Below are 18,455 nucleotides of genomic sequence, written 5' to 3' on the forward strand. Positions count from 1 at the left end.
TTATAGCAGTGCTTCCCTAATGGTGATTTTGTATTTCTCACATAGCTTTCTACACGGATTCATTGAAATTCTTCTGAAGGAAGAGCGATCCCCTCTCTCCCACTTGTTGATTGATTCAGTTATTTTATTTATATTAGTATAGATTCACAGGTGTATGTTTTGTTCTATAGTCCAGTAATATCATTATTTATTTTGCTGCTCAAATTCTTGTGACTTTGGCTGGACTGTTGTCTTCAGGACCTTCTTCTGGTTGGTTCCTATGACAGAATGCTGTTTTTTAGAAGTGTGTTTTTTTATTGGTTGCTCTGGATCTGTAGTGGTGGTGTGTGGAATCTGGTTTGCTGGCCAGGGATCGAACCCGGGCCCCTGCGTTGGGAGTGCAGAGTCTTAGTCACGGGACCACCAAGGAAGTCCCTGGACTGCCGTTTTGATGGAGTGAATTCCCCTTCACGCTGTCTTCCGCCTTGCTCCCCACCGTTGATCTCATGTCATCATAAGCTGCTGAGAACAGAGGCCCGCTCTTTGGAATACACTGGCCTGGGGAACAGAAGGAAGCTCATGGGAGCATGCTCCATGCTGAATCCCCAGCCCCACCCCCTACCCTGCCCCCGCTTAGAGAAAATAAGAGACACAAAGCAGTGGTGATGGATAAAACTAGAATGTGAATTAGGATAAAGGAAGAATAAGCTCTCATTGGATTGCAGGAAAGACAGGTATCTTTTTTTAGGATTGTAAAGGGCTTTGGAGGGGGTAGTTTCAGGGAGCAGCCCCAACTTCCTGTGTGCCAGGCAGGTCCTGGGCCCTCCAGGCTACAAGCATAATTTTGTCTAACCCTCCCATGCTGAAGGAGATATTAACATTATGGTTCCACAGATGGGAACAGTGAGGCTCCAGGGTTCCAGGAGGTCGGAACCCATTAAGGACGTGGTGGGGTTGGGACCGAGTCTTGTTCCCTGGACCCCAGGGTTCGTCCTTGTGCGTGTCTCCCCACAGCCACCTGCTCACCCCTCCTGGCGGTGGGTTTTGGGGGAAGAGAGAAGAGCTGCTGCCTGCCCCTAACGCCCTAAAGATGGGGCTGCCTCCCCCCACTCCCCACCACAGCAGTCTTTTCTGTCCATTATCACGAAAGAAAGAAGTGCCTTTACGTATAGTCGTCACTGGGATTGTGTGTGTGTGTGTGTGTGTGTGTATGATTCTGCACCCTTCTATGTAATCTGTGTGTTTGAATATATTTATGTGTTCCTGTTGTGCCTTTTTTCAAAAACCCGCTTTCAGGGTGTGCAAGTGTGGGGACTTGTACCTAGCAGTGATTCCGCGAGGTATCTGCATCCCAGAAGAGCAAGTGTTTCTCTTTCTATGGAATCTTCTTGGTCACCAGCATGCATTTTCTTTGGCCTGCCCTCCTCTATTTACCATCGCTCTACATCTCAAAGGACTGGACACTGAAAGAGATCTTGGCCACCCCAGGAGCTCCAAACCCTCTAGCTCACAGCTGAGAGGATGGAGGTTCCTAGGGAGTGGGGGTGGGGTGGGGGGAGAAACCTGCCCAGGGCCACAGAGCGAGGTGACGGCGGAGCCCCACCGAGAAGCAGGGCTGCAGACTCTGGGTCACCCTCCTGCCATCTTGCCTTGGAGCCCCCTCAAGACTGCCTGTCTCTGCCCCCAACGCCCCACAGGCCAAGTGCAGGAGAGGAATTCTTCAGAGTGGTCTCTTAATAATCAATGCTTACATTTTGCCTTGGCCCCAGGCCAGATTCACCCCCTCCCCCCGTGCCCCCACCCGATCTTGTGTTCAAGGTTAAACATTCCTGTGAATTAGTGACCTTGCCAGTTTTGGCCTGTGGATGTCGCTCTCCATCCATAAGCCTCCTTTCCAGGGACCGTGTTTGCAGCAAAGACTATAATTTTATTTTGGGTTTGGATATACTGATTACATTTTAGCTTCTGGTATATTTTCTTACCCGTCACAGCCATTAAATTTATTTTAATAGTTACTCTACCCTCCTGATAGCCAGTGAAGGGGGAATTGGATATTGTCTATCAATTGGCTGGTCCGTGAACTAAGGCTGTATCTAATTACAAGGCGTTGTATTGGTGCTGATTTATTAACCATTTCCTGGGCTTGGGAGAAGGTTGCGTTTTTTAGTGGCACTCGACAGCCTGGATGCAGCTTTCCAGGAGGGTAGGGTGCCCGGAATATCACCCATCTTACAGTTATTACTTTGTGTCATATATAATCTTGTTTTTTCCCTGCAACAAATAAATCTTTGGGACTCCCTGGAAAAAAAAAGGAAAAAAAAAAAAAAACATTTGTGGTTACAGTATAATAAAAATAAACCGTTTGTCGTGACTGCAGCTGACATTTATCAGCCTGTTTGTGGGTGCTCTTTCTCTCTCTCTATAATACAGAACATAATTTGTCACTTTGTAAATACATTCCAGTCTAAATCCCTGCCAGCATCTGTTAGTGTTTGAAGGATTAATGTGCTACCCTGCGTATGTCTGTGCTTGCAGGGAACAGTGTAGCATATGATTATGGATCTCCGGAGAACAGGAGAATGGGGTATTTTCTCAGCTTTTCCCTTCACTTGTGGTCTTTCTGGCCCTTTCCTGATTTTTCTCATCCTTTTCCTACCCTGCTTAAGAGCTTGGAATTTCATCATTTGCAAGAGTACTGTTAGTCTCTAGTATTCCTTCTCCATTTCATTGAATGGGTCGTGATAATCGTGGTTTACAGGCAGAAAGGGTGGACAGATGGTTCTGGATTGGTTAGACTGGGATTCAGGTTCTCCCTTCATCTGATTTATGACCTCAGATTATTTAGTTTCCGTGTACTTGCTCTCAAAGTGGAGATGCAACCAGCTGCCTTTGGAAGGTATCGGGGTGAAGAGCGGAGCCTTGCATGGGTGTGAAGCGCAGCAGAGCGCCTTGATGAGGGCTCTGCGGCTCCGCCCCCACCTGTCCCTCTGCGTGTCATTGCTCCCCTAACGCAGTCCATGACACTTCCAGTGCTAGGACTTAGTGGGTGGCTATGATTCTGTTTTGTTTTTCATCTTTTCTTGTTAACTAGTGGGGTTTTGTATTTGTTTGGAAGTATTAATCTCCGTAAATCAGGTGCTTGGTGGCTTCTTAGTATTCAGAGATTTCAAAGATCATTCTGCCAGTAAGAAACTCTGGTCCTCAACAAGGCTTGATACTGACTCCTGGTTGAGGAATTTAAACCCCTCAGTCTAGGCAGAATGTCTCACAATGCTGCAAGGGTCATCTTTGCTCTCCCCAGCAGAAGGCATGAATTTCCTCTGAATCGTGATGATATGGCCTGTAATTCTTATTACTTTCTTCCTTCCTTTTTTTTTTTCCTTATTACTTTCAAGAACAGTTATGGTCTCTCAATCGCCCTTGAAAGTGAAAGTGAAGTTGCTCAGTCATGTCCGACTCTTTGCGACCCCATGGACTGTAGCCTATCAGGCTCCTCCGTCTATGGGATTTTCCAGGCAAGAGTGCTGGAGTGGATTGCCATTTCCTTCTCCAGGAGATCTTCCCAACCCAGGAATAGCCCTCAGTCTACTGCTATCATTTGGATTGAAAAATCCCAGGACATAGAAGACGTGATCTCTTTAATAACTATCTTATGAGCAATCTCTTTATTTTGTGTTTTCATTTTGTGTGTGTGTGTGTGTGTGTGTGTGTGTAGTCCTGCCTGTCCCACTCAGATGGTTCCCCCACCCAAACTCTGCATCTGCATGTGCAGTTCTTCTTTCTGCAATAAAGAGGAAAGTGCGAGGTTCTCTTTCCATTGCGAGAGGTGTTGTGTTGTTGTTTTGGTTTTCTGCACTGCAAATGCACATGCACAAGACGGAAATGCCATGCTCTCATTCCCGGTGGCCAAGATGGAGCTTCCGATGTGATGCCTGTTAGGATTTTGGAGAGAATCATTAGCAGATCTGGAGCATACCTTTGAGCCCAGTGGAAAAGTCTGTCCTTCACACCCTAAATGCCCAAGGATTGGCATGCTTGGAAGATGTCTAGAAACCCCTGTTTCAGTTTCTCTAACAGGTTTTTATAACCTTCCAGAGTGGCCATCAGAGAAGGCAATGGCAACCCACTCCAGTACTCTTGCCTGGGAAATCCCATGGACGGAGGAGCCTGGTAGCTGCAGTCCATGCGGTCGCTGAGGGTCGGACACGACTGGGCGACTTCCCTTTCACTTTTCACTTTCATGCATTGGAGGAGGAAATGGCAACCCACTCCAGTGTTCTTGCCTGGAGAATCCCAGGGACGGTGGGGCCTGGTGGGCTGCCATCTATGGGGTCGCACAGAATCAGACACGACTGAAGAGACTTAGCAGCAGCAGCAGTAGCAGCAGAGTGGCCATAATATTTTTCACAGCAATCCTGTGTTCAAGCAGATATATGGAATTGCAGAAACCATTTAGTGCTGATACTTAACAACATGTGATACTCCTGAAATTCAGATTTTTAGCAGTAGACACATTTTGCAAGAAGCAGTGTTAGCAGATACCTACCGCTCTTTGTACACACTACTTGGAACTCTTAATGCTGTCTATGAGCTACGTCTTTATCAGGTGGCCCCGTGATCAGTCAGCACACATTATTTAAGGCATCATGTAATGCTCTATTTTTTCCTATCTTCAGTGGAATCTGCAAATTACATTAATTATAAGACTGCCAGACTGTCGGAAACACACCCAGCTTGCCTGACTCTTGTCCTGAAACAGGTTTCAGCAAACTGTGCCACACCAGGAGGAAGTCTGACACCTGTTTTTGTAAATAAAGTTTTATTGGAACTCAATTTCACCCATTGGTTGACAGTGTCTATGGGAGCTTTTGCATCCATGCTGCAAAAGTCGAGTTGTTTGTGTGGCTAGCAAAACCTAAAATACTAACTGGCCTAATCAAGAGAAAGTTTGCTGACTTTCTGGAGGACTTAGGGCCATTTGGAAAGAAAAATCTGTTTCACTACCTTCTGGTGAGCAGGTGGTTAGATTAGTATCTTATTTCTACACATATGGAAACATTTCCAATTACACATGACTTAGATGTCTCTCTTGACTCTTCCAGAGTCTGGAGGTTGAGGCAGAGGGGAGAGGTGGAAATCAACATTCTTTTTTTTTTTTTTAATCATGAAGTTAACATTTTAACGGTCAGAAAAAAAAAGTATAAAGGCTTTGGGTTCATGGAAAGAACAACATTCTTGGGAGTGAAGTACATTTGGAACCCTCCACAATCTCCTGGATTTAGGGAAAACTTCAGGGTTGGAAAGAAAGTTCTGGCACCAAAGCAATAATACTATCTTAAGGAGGAATGGCTTATCAGAGTGGAGGAAAAACTAAAATCCCACTTCTGCCAACTGCTGATTATATGGCTTTTCAAGCAGAATTTTTTTTTGGATGCTTTTTCAGCCTTTGTTTTGTTTGAAAAGTGCAGGTAATTGAGTCTACTTTGTAACGGCTCATCGGGGTGAAATGTAGCAGAGTCCATAATCCTCCCTTCTCTGAATAGTACCTGTCAGAGAGTAAGCCCTCCTAAGTGTTTAATTAGCAGTGAGCGCTTGCCCCTTGGACTGGGTTTTTTAAGTGTACCCGGGGCAGGAAGTCTGACAACTCCTGGTTGTGTGATGAGCGGTGACACTTAGATGAACTAGAAAACGTGATCCTCAGCCAGAACTCCCCCGAATCCTTCTGGGGCTTATGCTGCAGACCTGGTGCCCCCAAAAGGCGTGCAGCCTCTAAAGTCTGCTTTCCTTGAGAAAAAGGGGACCACATGGACGAGGTCCTCCCTTTACACCAGAGAAAGCTCTGGCCACCCCATCCCGTCAGCAGCAGAAACTCTGCCTGAAGAGACCGTCTGTATCGGGGAACCAGAGGGAGCAAGGACGACACTGTTATGAATACTGAAGAAGGCGCGCCGAGGCCGAGCCGCCGTACGTGCGCGCATTCCAAAGTGGCTTCTAATGGACGCTGACAAGGTGGTGTCCCCTCCCCAGCTCTAACGCTGTGTGCACTGCTCTTCTGAAAACACTTGCTCTCTAACTTAGCTGCCTTTTAACAGAATTACCCCACGTGATTCATTGTCCCTTTTGGCTACAAGAGAGCAGACCTCGGAGGCGGATGTGAACATGGCCACGTGCCCGTGCCCAAGCTGGCATGCTTCGGGCACTGAGGGGCAGGGTCACCTGGTCACTGCTGTGAATCTGCGTGTCATTCTGCCACTCCTCACGGGCCCCTCTTTCCTAGGCTCCTGTTAGGACTTGCCTTTCAGTAGCAGTCCTGGGGAAGCTGTCAGACAAGCCTGCGAAACCTCATGGGACAGGAGCACCTGACTGTTTTCTGAGCTTCTCTCAATCTGTCTGTCTACCTCTGTCTCTCCTTCTCTCTATTCCTTAGCAACCACACCGCTACCTGGAATAAAGGACTTGGGTGGAAAAGTTACATCACTAACCCGATACATGCTCCTGGCCTGAATTCTTTGAATTAATTCAGAGATTGGGATTGTAACGGGCCATCTGCTCTCAGAGGTGTTTTCAGGCTTACTTTATACTGTTTGGGCTCCAGAATCAATTGGATTTTTAAACCCCCTGATGTCCCAGATTTCATTTCTGCTTGCCAACAGTGTGCTGCTGCTTCTTCAGGTGAAAGCAGCAGGGAGCCGCCAACCGCACTGCCACTTGAAGTTGTGAGAGACAACAGCTGTACCAGGTGATTTCCAGAGTGATTTCCAGATCCACATCGGGTGTCCCCAGTTGATAGGGGCGGTGGCCCATTCAGTGCATAAAGTATGGGAGCTCCTTGCATCTAGTGGCCTCACTAGAAATTGTTACAGTCTGCATCCCTCAGATGGAAGGAGAAAGAATATGGGAAACCCAGGTCACGTGATGAGTAGCCCAGGGTGGAGGGCCTCACGCACGCACACGCGCACACACATATTCCACTCACAGGCCATTGGTGGAAACCTGGAGGCCCTGCCCCACCACAGTGCAGGCTGGGAAATGTAGTTCCAAGCTGGTACGTCTCTTCTCAACATAGCCTAGTACTGTGGACCAGGGAGAGCAGGTCTGGGAGGTGCTGGTTTTCTCTGTCCACACTATCTATTTTATACAACATGGAGGTCATTCTTGAATTCTAGTTGGCTTCTGCCTTTAACGTGTGAATTTAAGTCCTTTTAATTTCTCTTGTGATTATGTGTGAATCTCTACTAATTTCTAAATTTCATTTTGTATTTCCTGTCTATCAGGTGTTTTCCTTTATTAATAATTTTAGTTCTTTTTTGGATTTTATTTTTGCATCGATCCAGTTTCTTAATATCCTGTGAACCCCAAGCATTTTTTTCCCTGCTGCTGCTAGTTTGGAAGCTAAACTGACTTTCTTCCTCCTCCTCCTCCGTCTTTCTCTCTCTCATATTCTTTCCCTCCCCTCCCTCCCTCTGTTTCCTTTCTCCCTCCCTCCCTTCTGATATTTTTCTTCTTGAAACTTTCACATACATGATTTACATTTTCTCTTATATAGTATAAAGCTGTTTACTGTCTCTTACCATTTTAACTGGCAAAACCAGGCCATAAGTGATTTAATAATTAAATCTCCCTCCCTAAAAAAGAGCATCTTCTTTGTTATCGCTGTTTCAATTCCTTTTCCAGTTCCTTTTTACAAGTAAGTTATTGGGTCCCATGGCTAATGTAGAAGACGTGCAACATTTGCGGACACCTTCACTGTGTGTGTGTGTGTGTGTGTGTGTGTGTGTGTGTGTGTGTGTGTGCTGCGAACCGAGTTTCTAGCTTTTCTGCCTTTCTGGGTGCTTTTGTTGGAACTTATTAGAGGCTGTTTAGACAGATGCCACCTTAAGCAGGAAACTTTGTTTCTCTGGGAAGCACATACTCTTTTTAACCTTTTCTAGTTCGTCTGTTGAATATGCTGCTTTGCTTCTGCAGAACCTCAGAAAGATTCCTCTCTGGACTCATCCACAAATTGAAAGTGACTGTCGTGGTCACTCCCCAGGCATGGTGGTACCGTTGTATGCTTACTGCATGCTCTGCATACCGGGCTCACATTCGTCAGCAGGCAGCGTGGCCAGCTTCTGAGTGGCCTGCCTTTGCAGCGGATTATGGGAAATCACTGTTGCCAGCCTCACTAGCCTACTTTTATCTCTTCTGAGGAATTTGTCCCGGGTTCCGGTGGTGCATTATTCATTCATTCATGTTCTAAATTAAACCCTGTCTTGGAAACCTGCTCTGCGCCACTCACTGTGTACCAGAAATCAGAGACAGAGATATGAAACTTCATTTTAATCGACTGTAAATATCAGTGTGGATTTTCAGTTGTTTCGATTTTCTTTCATAGTCTCCTGCAGTGTTCTTGGGAATAGAATTTGCTCTAACCTTTTTGGAGGACACCCAGCAAAAATGCATCAAAATTTAAAATATAGATGTCGCTTGACATGGCAGTTCTACTTCCAGGATCTTATCCTATAGAAAAAAATTGTTTATTGCAAAACATAGATATTACAACATTGCTTTTAGGAACAAAAACCTGGAAACTACATAAAGTAATATTAATTACAGCAACAGCAATAGTTAGCACTTAGAGCATATGTGTTTAAGGTGCTTCCCATGGATATTATCTTACTGAGTTCCCACAGTAATCCCAGGGAAGGGATTCTTCTATTATTTCTATTTTTTACAGATAAGTAAGGTCAGGCTTTGGGAATTTAAGTAAAAAGTTCACAAAGCTAGTGAAGGCTGTAGAGGACTGAGACATCCAAAGGGGATCATTTTTTAAATAAATTTTTTAACTGGATTAAAAATTTTTTATTTGTCTTTTTGGTTGTGCTGTGCAATATATGAGGTATTAGTTCCTTGACCAGGGATCAAACCCATCCCCCTATATTGGAAGCTCAGAGCCTTAACCACTGTACCATCAGAGAAGCCCCAGATCAATTTTTAATAAATGTTTGAACACTCCTCTACTGGGTAAACCTACTGGTTGAGAAGAATGTGGGTGGAGTTCCATTTCGGTGTATTCTCTTAGGTGTTGATTGTGAAAAACCAGATTACAGAGTAGACTAACACGTAAGCTACGACACAGTGTTTGTAGAAATCCGCTGCGGCCCAGTGTTTTTATACGTGTGGGAAACGTATCCTGGAAGGGTTTGCCTCAAACCGTCACTCTGTGTATCTTGGGGCAGCAGGATCCCAGACACTTTCTCTTGATACATTATCCACTTCTGTATTATTTGTACTTTGCTCAGTGAACCAGTTATATTTTTATAAATAAGGATAAATTTAAATTGTTGAAGCCCACTTGGGGTGAATCACAGTCCCTGTCCCCAAACCGACACATGCAGCCTCAGCACTGTTCCCGTCTGGGGCTCGCTGTAGGATGTTTGTCAGCGTCCCTGGGCTCTACCCCCAAGATACCAGAGCAGCCCTCCCCCAGAAATGTGTCCAGACCCCACCGGGTGTCCCCTGGGGCTGGCGTGTCCATGGTGAGAATCCTCCAGGCAGGTGCTGTCCTGGTAGCGTGTGATTCTCTCCATCCTGAGCGTTGTAATGGAGATCGTCTCTCTCCATCTGAGCATCTCTCACACTTCACAGGTCTTTCAAGTGGAATCCAGAAGCCTTTCAACCAGAGCAGATATTCTCATTTCTCTTTCTCTGTAGTCATTGAAACTAACTGCCACTGACCTGTCACTAGATAGTCAACAGACCCCATATCTCTCTGTGAGTTTTTTTTCCTATTAAAAAAAAAAATTGTTCTTTAATTGGAGGAAAATTTCTTGACAGTGTTGTGTTGGTTTCCACTGTACAGCCACACAGTATAGCCCCAACATGCATATGGCCCCTCCCTCTGGAGCGTCCCTCCCCTCCCCCAACCCACCCCTCTGGGTCATCACAGAGCGCCAGGCTGGGCTTCCTGTGTTAAATAGCAACCTGTCACCAACTGTCTAGTTTACACGTGATGCTGTGTATAAATGTCGATGCCACTGTCTCCATTTGTCTGTACACCTATCTGAATCTTGGGGTGCAGGGCACCAGATTTATTTTATCAGCAACTTCTGCAAAGAAGGGGCTTCAGATGCTTAACAAGTTTCATTAAGAACCTACGTATTAAAATGTTCAAAACATATAGGCTGCTCCTGTTGAGGATATAATTATGCAGTAGATTAGCTGATGTCCAGTCTGTTGCCTTTAGAGCACGCCGTGGATGTTTCCAGTACTTACATAAGACATAGGGCCTGTTTATTAAAGAGTCTTCAACTGTGTATAAAACTCGAACAGTCAAAAGTAATGGTGTCTGCTGAAGGATTCTTTATCATATTAATTTACCTTTAGTCATCTATTATTTATTTCAGCTATTTTATATGCCATTATAATAAATATTATGACAGAGAAAGCTTTTACGCTTCAACTTATTGTACTACTCTCTACTTGCCTGCAATCCTTCAGGAAAATGTAACCATGCTTTACCTATAGTTAACGTAAATCATCACTTACATTAGGATGAAAAATTCACCATGAAAAAAGTCTCTTTCTTCAATAGCCAGGCGTAAATGCCCGATCATGTCGGCTGCCAAGCTCCCGTGCCATTTGCCATCCTCTTAAACTGTTTTTAAGCTGCAAAGTGAATGCATAGCATAGAGGGAAATTGGAAGGTTTTCGAATAATTTTCCTTCTCTTGTTAGTTTCTGGCAAGATAAGCATTTTTTTGTCCAGAGTGCAAAATACTGCCAATTACTGTCTAAGCATCTTTAATAGTTTTACTTTACATGGTGCGTAAGTCATACACCAAATTAAATAAGCCGTTATCCGGTGCAGTTTCTCCTTGAATCAGCCTCACAATCACCTATAGATATTGAAACAGTTACTTTATAAATTGAGTTCCAGCAACCCAAGGCAGAAATTTTGACCTATGTGTAATGAAAAAAGTATTGTCATGATTTTCTTATTAGGCATGTTTATCACTGTATTTTGGAGGGAGGGCGGACTTTGGTGGGGGGGGGCATCTGTGGAAGCTCAGGAGTGACGTTTCCTGCTTGATGGGTGATCTGAAGGTCAGGAATGACGAAGTCAACCCTTCTCCTTCAAGGCTTGAAGGAAAACCCAGGGCTTTGCTAAGGGTCGTTTCTGGTTTGGTTCCCTATTTTGTAAATTGGACTCTTCTTCAAGAGCGTTTTCCTGGTGAAAGGCGCAGAGGCGTACCAAGTGACACAGGCGCGGAGAGCCATGAAAGAGACTCTTAAACTCTGCCTTCTCCTTGGGTAGAAATGCTGTTGCAGAAAGAGCACTTATCAGAACATCCTTTTGTTAAAACATATTCATTTATTAACATTTTGGCTGTGCTGGGTCTTAGTTGAAGCACGCAGGGTCTTCGATCCTCATTGCAGCACACGTGATCTTTAGTTGCAATGTGTAACTAGTTGTAGTATGCAAAGTTGTGCACGTGGGATCTAGTTCCCAGAGCCAGGATCGAACCCAGGCCCCCTGTATTGGAAGCATGCAGCCTTGGCCACTGGACCACCAGGTCAGTCCCTGATCAGGGCGTCCTTTTTATCTTTAGACTTGTTCAAGGTTGGGCAGACTCCCATCTAGCTCTCTCACCATGCTGATTTGGGTTGCTCTGAGACATACAAGAGCCAAAAGGAGATGCACGTCCCTGTCTGCTCCTGCGTTTCCCAGCAAAGAGGCTGACACCCACAGCCACAATAACATCACTTTCATAATACTGAAGAAATGAGCGATACAAAGTACCACATAGGATTCTGACAAGTTACGGAACCGGTGTAGTTAGGTCTGTACTGTAGTTCAGTGAATAATGTCATATCAATAACATGCTCATCGCTGGTGTCTCCCGCTGCTGTAAATGTGACAACTCCTATTTAAGTTTGCAGAACATAAAATCAGGACCAAGCATATGTAAAGTAGAAGGGTGAGAGGCATCAGCATAATGCAATTAAGGCCCATTGGATTAGAATTTGCAGGGTGCCATTAGCAATAAGCTCTGAATGTACATTATTGCCTTGGTTACATTTTCTCCTTCACTACTAGGCTTCTCTTGTAAATTCTAAGTGTATGAAATAAATATGATGTAAAATAGACACAAACAAGAATTTATAGAGGACGTTAATTTCTTGATAGCTTCTCAGTGTCAGGCATTGAAGAATACGAGAACAGGGCTAGGGCCGGTAGTGATAATCCAGTGAAGACACGAGTGTTGGAACCAGTCGAGTCTCAGTTCGAAACCCAAATCAGTGTCTAGGCTGTGCCACTTTAAACTGTAAAAACCTCTGTTTTCGAGGCTGTGAAATGGGGGAAATGATAGATACTTCAAAAGACTTTTCCCATGACTCTTCAATGAAAGATAAATGCCAAGCATATCACGTGCTGTGCTCTCTCACTCGGTCATGTCCAGCACTTTGCGACCCTATGGACTGTAGCCTGCTTAAGTAAATTTTGTGAAATAAGGAAAGACTGCAATTGGTAATATGCCTTATGGTTGAAAAACAAAGAATCGGTGTCCTGTTCTAACAGTGGTTTTACAAATGATAATGATCGTTACTTCCGTGCCTCATACCTCGTGTGCACCATACCTACTCTTTGCCCTAGCCGTTCAAGGCAAATGGCCGTTGCAGCAGGAACGCTGAGGCCCAGAGCGGCCACACCGCTGTCCTGCAGCCACACAGCCAGTGCTGCTGTCAGGCCGGACTGTGGCTCCTCCTGGTCAGCCCGGCTCTGCTGTCCCCGTGGATGTTCCGCACAGTCCCCGCGTGGCTCCTTTGGTCTCAGGCAGTGCCACGCCTGAGTCGTACTTGGCTGATTGTGGTCATGCAGTGGTATGAGAGAGCAGTCCTGTGTAACAACAGCAAGAACCCCCTTGACTCTGTACTTGTAGACCCTTGAACCACTAAGACAGGTTTTGGGAACCTAGCAAAGAACAGCCCAGGAAGACTCGTTCTACCGAGAGTGTCAGTGGGCTGTGCCACCACCTGCTGTCCCCGACTTCCAGGAAGGTGGAAGAAAACTATGTGGGTTGCTTCATTACTCTGTCTTTTGGCTGAACCTGGGGGTGGCTGGGAGCAGGTGGGTGTCTCAGCTTCTTAGATGTTGCCTGCTGCTTCACGTGTGGGGTGCCACCTGTGCATTCCTGCTTTAAAATGATGGGTGCTGGCATCTGTAGACAGAATTTAAGGTATGTTTGCATTCCTCTTTTCCCTGAGATGATAAACTTGTGTACATTGGTGTGGTTAAAGAAAAGAGTGCAGATTTGGGGAAGGGTTGGATAGGCATTTTATAGCATTTAAAGATTCAAAGTTTAGTAGGAAGTTGTCTCTGTCAGCCAAAGCTAGGTGGGGGGCTGGTTGGCTGGATAGATGGGTAGATGGGTAGATGGGTAGAGAGGAGGGAAGGGGGAGGGACATAGGGAAACAGTTAATATTGGGGTGGTGGCATTGTAGATACTTTTTGTCCATATCCATCTGTCTTTTCTAAATGTTTCTATGACTAGTGAAATGGCCTGAAATGAGCCTGGAGAGTAAAGAGGGCAAACTCATGGACTGTGCGTCATTCATTGTGTACATGTTTGCATTTCTCTTCTTGCTGGGCATGTGGGGGGTTGCACCTTTTTGAAGCTAGGCACAGCCCCAAAACATGCTCTGCCAACAAAATATCAGCAGAAGCAACACCTGGCACCGCAGGGTGGCAGCCCACGACATGCAGTATGCAGCCATATTCTCTGCCCGCCCTGTGGAGGCTGGTGACGTTGCGGAGGATGGAAACACCCCCGGGCTCCACCTGCCTGGGCCCCTGGCCAGTCACAGTGACGGGGCCCCACTGACCTGGGAGGAACACGAGGCACGAACTAGTCATAATCCTTGGTTTTCTTATGACATTGAAGTTTGGGGGCTCCTTCCTTGTTGAAGGTCGTCTTGACTCACACGGAGGCACTTGTGTGAGCCACACAGTAAGGGATTGGGTCGTATCTTGTTGGCCATTCCAAGCTACAAAAATGTTTTAAGCTAGAAGTGTGTGTGTGTTGCAAATCTAGAGCCCAGAGACTGGCCAGACAGGGTCAGAACTTTTCACGTCCTGGGTGGCATATGCTGATTTAACATCTTAGTTGAAAAACTCAGCGGTTCTTCAGTGGAGATGGAAGAGTTCTGTATCTTGAATGTGGTGATAGTTCTATGAATTTCTGCATGTGATAAAAATGTCATAGAATTATACGCATAGATATTTCAAATAAAAGAAAATGAGTGCATCCCCGAACTGGTGAAATCCAAGTAACATCTGGAGTCTAATGAATTACTTTGTGACAATGTCGATTTTCTGGTTTTGATGATGTGCTGCTTGGATAAGTCGTCCCCTCTGGGGGATGCTGGGAGATGGGTATGTGAGCATTTTCGGGTACTGTGTTTGCCACTTCTTGCGAGTCTATAATTCCTTCCAAATTAAAGTCAACAACAACAACAGCAGAAATGAGTTATACCAAGAAAGCGGATTGTGGTCAGTCCCAAATTCATAGACTCAGCAGGAAAGCTTACATTGGCAGATGGGGCCTCTTGCTTTCACCTAGCAATCAGCAGTTTATCCCTCAGAAATGCTGTCTGTTTGCAATCCGTCAGCCCCTGCCTTCTCATTTAGAGCACGTCCCATGATAAAAACATTTCTGTCACGTTGTGAAGTTTGTTAGACAACCAGAAGAGCAACCCACACCCCCCCCCCAACACACACACACATCAGCACACTTGTGCACCCTCCTTCTAAAAGCTGTGTTTTCCCTTCTCGGGGCTTAACTAAACTGTGCACGCAGTCCCTCTGGTTCTCTCAGGGTCAGTAGCAGAAACAGGAAACCCGATACCAGGGGCAGGGGAATCACCTGAGTGATTGGGTGTGGAATTGAGTCACTGTCCCCAGGAGCCCAGTAACCCAAGTCTGTTGAACGACTGGATGGCTTGTGACCCCTTGTTCCCCCTGGATACGTATGTTCTGATTTTGTTCTTATTGGTGGTGGCAGCCCTGTGTTTTATCTTCCAGCAAAGGGCGAGGTGGTGGGGGTGGGGGATGGTACCAAAAGACAGCGTACCACGTGCAAACCGCACATTAGAAGAACACAAAGGCCGGCTTGGCCAGGCCATCGCTTTCATGGAAATTTCCGCTTTGGGGTCACCATCTGGGAATGTTCTCCCTGTTTTATGGGGGAAAAATGTACATGCATTCTTTTCTAATATGTAGCCAGCACATTCCTTGGGGGTTTCCATCAGGGACTCAGCTGAGAGGTGCGATGTCTGTCTTTACCACCATTCCCTTAATAGGAGAAATATCCGGTTTTCTTCTTGCGATCCATTCAAAGCTCTGTAAGATTCTGTGCTGGCGACGAGTGTCGTGCTCTGCGCCAGGGGCGGCTGGGGCCTGAGGAGCAGGATGAGGGTGAAAGGCCACTTGAGTTGCCACGTCTGAACGTCAGAACTGGTAGTTGAGCATTCCGGAGGCATAAGAATCTATGGGGAAGGAAAGCTAGCCATTTTGACAGACTTCCTGCTCCAAAGGCTTGAGCCACAGATAAACATCCGTCACGCAGACAGAAAGTGGGGATGGGGGGTGGGGGTGCGGTTTGCTCCCCATCTGGAGTCCTGAGCCCTCTGTACAGGGTACGGCATCACTCGGGTGCAGCCCCTTCTCCTGGTGGCAGTTTACCTTCAAGTGGGATGAGGGCTGTGGCCTTGCCTTACTATGAACCCTCCAGCTCTAATATTCCCCTATCTCAGGAAGCTCTAATGAAACCCACGTGTTGGCACGCTCCTCTTTTCCTGGATCAGGTTAGATGCTTCTCATTCTTCCAGAATCTGCAGGTGTGTGCAGCTGGTGCTGTTACCTGAGGAATTTAAAATCCACTTCGGCCAACTTGCCTTTACCAGAGTGTTGGGGTTTGGGGAGGTCATTGAATTCCTCTCTACATCCTTTCCCGGAAACTGGGCCCTGTTAGTGGCAGGACCTGGATCCTCCAGGGTCCAAGAGTGATCTGGAACGACGTGGTCTTTGGGGGGAAGCCTCACTTGTCGTGAACACAGTTTCACCCACCCTGCTGCCCTGTCGCCCTCCTGAACAACCATTTATTACGCAGTGGCCTCGGGGAAAGAGCTTCACCACGGCATCTTCCCTCCTTCCGGTTAAAGTGATGAAACACCTTCTGTCTTCCAGGCAGGCTGTTAGGTGCTTTGCACTTAGCCTCACAACTCTGTGAGTAGATAATCAACATTCCTCATTTACAAGTGAGGAAACTGAGGCTCAGAAAGCTTAGGTGGCCCAGAGTCTGTGTGCATTCCAGCTGCATTGGCCTGGTGTTCACTGTCCACGGCCTGGGCCTCGGGTCGCAGTCCAGGGCGTTGGTGGCCGAGGTGGACTTCTGCAGACACACTAAGCGTCTCAGCACAGCCTGTGTGTCCGTCCAGGGGGAGGGTGCCCTCCACTGAGCCACGGGCATCCCCTTCAGAGCATCCGAGCACCGTGTCATTCTCGCTAGTCTTACTTCAGCATCGCAGTCTAGACAAGGATTCCCAAGTTCACTGCTTGTCTTATGGGAATCCACTTACCTGAACAGGCAGGTAGCCTGGCCGTCTGTTCTGAGGAGAGAGATCTAAAAAGTCATAGCATTTCAGCCAACACAGCAAAGTCCAGGCAGACTTAAAAATCGGGAGGGCCTGGTAAACACAGGGCCTGTTTGAAAGGCATGGTCTTTCTGGAACTGTGCTGGGGGCCGTGCAGTGGGGTGGGGCGGCTTCAGTGACTGTGGAGCGCTTCCGGTGTGGCTCCAGGAGGGAGTTTGGGCTTCAGTGTCAGACTGGCTTGAGGTCTCACCATCCACACTTCTTAGCTCTGTATTCAGTCTCTTATAAGATGCCACAGTGTAAAACAGGCCAAATACAAGGGATCCTTCAGTTGTCCTGGGGGTGACACGTGATGATGCCTGTGAGTGCCCACCCACCGTCACCCGGGGTTAGACAGCAGGAGCATCATTATCGTGACCCACGTGTGCCTCATGTCCGCAGAGCTCACAGGGTCTCTAAACCAGGGCTCTCTAACCCGGCTCGTCTGCGTTTCTAAAGCAGGGGCGTGCGGAACTGTCGGGCTCCATTGGTGTTACCGAGCTTTGCCTGCCTTTGTACTTTCTGTCCACGCCTTGTGTTTCATTTTTGAGGCAGGCTTAGTGGAGTGGTTTCAGAGCCCAGATGGCAGCTTTTGAGATTCCCACGTGGCCTCGGATGTTCCTGCAGGAGGCGGGCTCCATCCTGGAGTACCCCTGTCGTTATAGTTTCCTTTAGGAGTCACTTAGAGAGGAGACACGTGAGCCCTCGGACCCTGTGGATCCTGTTTCGGGCGCTGAGTCAAACAGTACAGCCCCTCAGCCTGGAGTTTTAGCAGAGTCCCAGCCTCCCATCCTCCCTAAACTTGGCAGTAAAAAGCCCCGTTCTTCTATTCATTCCGATGATTTATATTCTCTCTGGGCGTCTAATATTAAACAGGGGAATTCCGACATGTTCCATAACACATTTACTGTAACTTGATACCATGAACTAAACTTGCTGTTATTTATCATTTCTTTTTATTTTCTCTCATTCCAGCACAAAGCCAAGGTAGAAGCAATGACCCTGGACCTCGCTCTGCTCCGTAGCGTGCAGCATTTTGCTCAGGCGTTCAAGGCCAAGAATGTGTGAGTGTTCCAGCGGGGGGTTATAGATCATAATATCTCACCATTGTAATGTCTTTATCAGATGAACACAACCGGGAAGACGGAAGGCTATTGTGCCGTCTTGGCGTCCAAACAGGAGGCTCATTTATACTGGCCCGGTCGAGGTGTACCGTATTTCTTTGACTCTGAGCCCCCCTCATTATGAGACGTGTCATCAATCTCACAACAGCCTCCCAGAAAACAACAAAAAGATCCTACTAAGCATCAGTAAAAAGCAACCTCATAAAAGCCAGCTGACTGTAGGCTGCATCCTGATCGCAGACATCTTCAAGGCGCCTCCCAGAATCGAGGAGAAGTTCTATTTTAATTGCATTTAGGAAGAGATCAGGTCAGTTCTCTAGTTCCACAAGGGGGCTGAACCTCAGAGCACGGGAAGAAAGTTTTACTGTTTCGCAAACCTGCGATGGTTTTACGTGGCACGTGGACACGGTTCCAAAAGCGTGGGCTCACATCTGAGAACTTCTGTTTTTCCATTCTTTCTCAGACTTTGAAAAATGCCTGTAGGAGGGAGCCTTTGCTGAGGACTGGCAGATTTTTTTTTTGGCCATCCCTTACCAACCGCCTTTCCTAACAGAGAGCAAGCAGCTCTTAAAGCCAGAACTGAGGAGAGCGCTGGTGGTTAGCTTCCTTTTCATTACGATATTTTGTTTCCAAGTGTTTATTTTTACAGTTCCCTCTGATTTTTTTTTTTTTTTTTTTT

General features: G+C 46.5%; 1 protein-coding gene across 4 annotated transcripts in view; it reads left to right on the forward strand.

Annotated features, from left to right (window-relative positions):
• The window catches only part of WWOX (WW domain containing oxidoreductase), a 916,676-nt gene that overhangs the window by 214,011 nt on the left and 684,210 nt on the right, over positions 1 to 18,455 (forward strand). For all 4 annotated transcript variants that reach the window (XR_826202.1, XM_010850783.1, XM_010850782.1 and 1 more), the window contains exon 6: positions 17,628 to 17,716. Coding sequence is in view for 3 of the 4 variants with exons in the window: in XM_010850783.1 (XP_010849085.1) it covers positions 17,628 to 17,716 (89 nt within the window). In the remaining variant the exon portion in view is untranslated. The remainder of the gene's footprint in view (positions 1 to 17,627; positions 17,717 to 18,455) is intronic.

Source organism: Bison bison, unplaced genomic scaffold, assembly GCF_000754665.1.
Source record: "Bison bison bison isolate TAMUID 2011002044 unplaced genomic scaffold, Bison_UMD1.0 scf7180017864295, whole genome shotgun sequence".
Classification (NCBI taxonomy): Eukaryota; Metazoa; Chordata; class Mammalia; order Artiodactyla; family Bovidae; genus Bison; species Bison bison.